The sequence below is a fragment of the Octodon degus genome, unplaced genomic scaffold, assembly GCF_000260255.1.
Source record: "Octodon degus isolate 3935 unplaced genomic scaffold, OctDeg1.0 scaffold00040, whole genome shotgun sequence".
NCBI classification, from domain to species: domain Eukaryota; kingdom Metazoa; phylum Chordata; class Mammalia; order Rodentia; family Octodontidae; genus Octodon; species Octodon degus.
This window is the reverse complement of record NW_004524616.1, coordinates 16,700,248-16,703,298: the sequence shown is the minus strand read 5'-3', so window position 1 is coordinate 16,703,298 and position 3,051 is coordinate 16,700,248. Positions and strand designations below refer to the sequence as shown.

Here is a 3,051-nt window from a genome sequence, read left to right as displayed (position 1 = left end):
TTCTCCTATCTTTTTTGGTTTTATTTTTTACTTTTTCTTTAACTTTCAGCCAAAGGGTTCTATGATCTCGAGGCCTTAAATGAAGCTGCTTGGACAAGTGCCCAGAGCCAGTTGGTTCCCTGCACTACTTGTGGGCGGACCTTCCTGCCAGACAGACTGATTGTTCACAAGCGATCTTGTAAACCAAAATCTGCCAAGTAAAGCCCTTTTCTCTTCACCGGAGTGTGGCATGAATTAATTCTTTTGAAAGGGATTAGTATATAGTGAGAAAGAGAAAGGGGAGATAAGGAGAGAAAGAATGGAAAAATTGCGACTGAGTGACATTCTGTGGGGTAAGCTCCTTGTCTTTGGGGTATATCCCCCCGCATTGTAGAACATGCAGCTGCAGGTACTAAGCCACATTCACCAGGCAGAACTACAAGCAGATTGCTTCTTATCAGAGCTGAAATTTTTATCTAAAGAACATTTCTGATGCAATAGTTTCTACATTTCTTCGATTCAATTTTCCGAAACAAGATTTTGAACCTCACAGTTAGGAATATTGTTTATTGAACAGTGGGTTTGGGAAGAACTTGAGGCAACTCCTTAGTCCAAGAAAGAAATAGATTTCTGGGCTGGCTAGATAGCTCAGTGAACTAAGCTCCTGTTTAGGCAAGCACAGGGACCAGGGTTCGATACTGGGCACCACGTGCCACTCCAGCCCCACCCCCAGGCGTACTGAGCCAGCCAGTAAGACTGAGCATGGTGATGCACTCCTGTAATCCAGGCACTGGGGAGACTGAAAGCAGAGGATTACTATGAGTCTGAGCTGCATAGTAACACCCTGTACCAAATATATAAATTAAAAAAAAATTCTTTCTATTCTTATGCTTTCTGATCCAGGACGTATTTACTTTGAGCTATTTGACTGAGAAAATTTTTTCCTTGTAAGATCATTCAATAGGAAAGATTTTATAAAAGGGCTGAGGACTTAAAGTACTGACTGGAACCATATCTGATGCATATTCCCTTTATAACAGCAAGAAATGCTAGAGAGGGAAATCTTTTAGGCAGCACTAGCTTCATGTGTCAGGAAACAGCTGCAACACAGTTCATAAAAACTGGTTGGGTCAGCTCCTCCTGCAGGAGAAGTTCAACAATACATCTGTATGCCCTCATAGGGTTGTATAGGCGTTTCGTTGCTCAAATCTAAGACCTGCCAGGAAATTTTGTGCCTACCCACTCAAGGCCTATTCAGCGTAAGTGGGTAGGCTCTGTATTTGTGAAAGTGCTCTGTATTTCAGAATCTTTGAATGTGTATTTAGCTAGGTGGGTCTCTCCTGGGAAGAAGCCAGGGTCAGGGAGCGCTCTGCCCAGGAAGTTCTACTCCCCCAGGCAGTGTGGCTTCATCTGGACTCCCAGCAGTCTTGCCTGAGATCTTTGTTCATTTTATGGCTGAATCCCAGAGCCATCTGAGTCCCTAGGTTTCTTCAAGCCTCATATCATGACCTTACATGACACAATGAGTTCCAAATTAAACAGGTAAATGCATTCAACTTACTATTTTGATAACCTAATTATTTTACAGGATTAGGTTAGTGTAATTATACTAATCATTCTGTTTTTCCTGCCTGCTCCTAAGGAAGCAAAAGATGAACTTTTTAGAGACTCAGTAGATACTCTCTGCATTTGTCATCTTTCAGTCCCTGTGACAAAATATTTGGCATAAATTAATTTAAAGAATCAGAGAGGAGGGGGGTAGGGCCAAAATATTGTCCTCAGTATTGTTTCCATGATCTGTTCCCTTCAGCTAGGCCTGTCTCATGTTTAATTACCTCTAAATAATGCCATAAGATTATTAATTCATAAATGGATTGATCCATTGATGAGGTTAGAATCCATACAATCCAATCACTTCCAAAAAAACTTGAATTGAGGGAATATTTTAGATTCAAAGCACAACACTCTTAAATAAAGAATCTTGTGAAGGATGTGACATTGAATGACTCAGAGTTGATGGCTTAGCTTTTTGTTTTCTATCTGCCAATCAAAATGTTACAAGTATACACTGAGTATACTATGGATAAGATGTTCTGCCAAGAGCTATGTGTATATGAGACTCTATATAGCTTACATTAGCCCTACAACTAAATACCATTGTCATGAATTTACAGATCAGGAAATTGACATTTAGACTAGGTAACTCAAGCTCACTTTGAGCTTGAGTTAAAGGATTAATAGGAGGCAAACTCAGAACTGCTGGACTGCTGAGCCAACAGTTACAATCGTTACTTATACCAGATGTCATCAGCAATAAAAATTGTCAGACAAAAGTGAAAAATCTTGCACAAGAATTAGTTTAGTAACTAAAGTAAATAAATGGGAATTTTAACATGTATAGAGTTCCGATGATAGTCTGGGTTGTCTTAGACTAAGGTAAAAACAACTTGAATTACACTATTAGAGTTTTCAAAAAGATATTTTTTGCTGTGCTGATGTTGCAGAAAATAAAAGCATGAATGGAGATAAAGCAAAAATTCTGTCCTGAATTTTGAACTGAGTTGTTACTCAGAACTGCAAAAAGTTCTATGGACATGCCTAAAGAGCAAAAACAACAGTGTATTTATCTGTATGAATTAAACCTGTGAAAGTGGGGGAAAAGCCAGCTGTTCTTCAGACAAAGGACTGATCTGATATCAAGAACATATAAAGAATTGGGGAAAAAAATCAGACCTTCTAAATTTAAAGGCCCAGTTCAAAAATGGTCATCTGAAATAAATACTTTTCAGAAGAAGGACAAATTGCAAATAAATATATGAAAATTAAATGCTTAACATCACTGATCATTCAAGAGATGCAAATTAAAACAACACAGATTTCATCTCACCCCAGAAAGAATGGTTATCATCAACAAATCAACCAATAAAACGCTAGTGAAGCTGTGGAGGAAAAGGGACCCTTCTTCACTGTTGGCAGTGTAGATTGGTGCTGCTGAAATCATTGTGGAGATTCCTCAAAAAAACTAAGACTAGGTGCCTCCCCCACCCTGCCCGCCGAGTTCGATTTTCTGCC

General features: G+C 39.1%; 1 protein-coding gene across 2 annotated transcripts in view; it reads left to right on the top strand.

Moving 5' to 3' along the window:
* Nucleotides 1–214, top strand: part of LOC101562441 (zinc finger protein 474) — a 59,578-nt gene extending 59,364 nt beyond the window's left edge. Inside the window, exon 3 of one of the 2 annotated variants that reach the window (XM_004631339.1) lies at nucleotides 50–214. In XM_004631339.1, coding sequence (XP_004631396.1) covers nucleotides 50–201 — 152 coding nt within the window. In that variant the 3' untranslated portion in view covers nucleotides 202–214. The remainder of the gene's footprint in view (nucleotides 1–49) is intronic. The other variant, XM_023715336.1, reaches the window with a different exon arrangement.
* The last annotated feature ends 2,837 nt before the right edge of the window (nucleotides 215–3,051 follow it).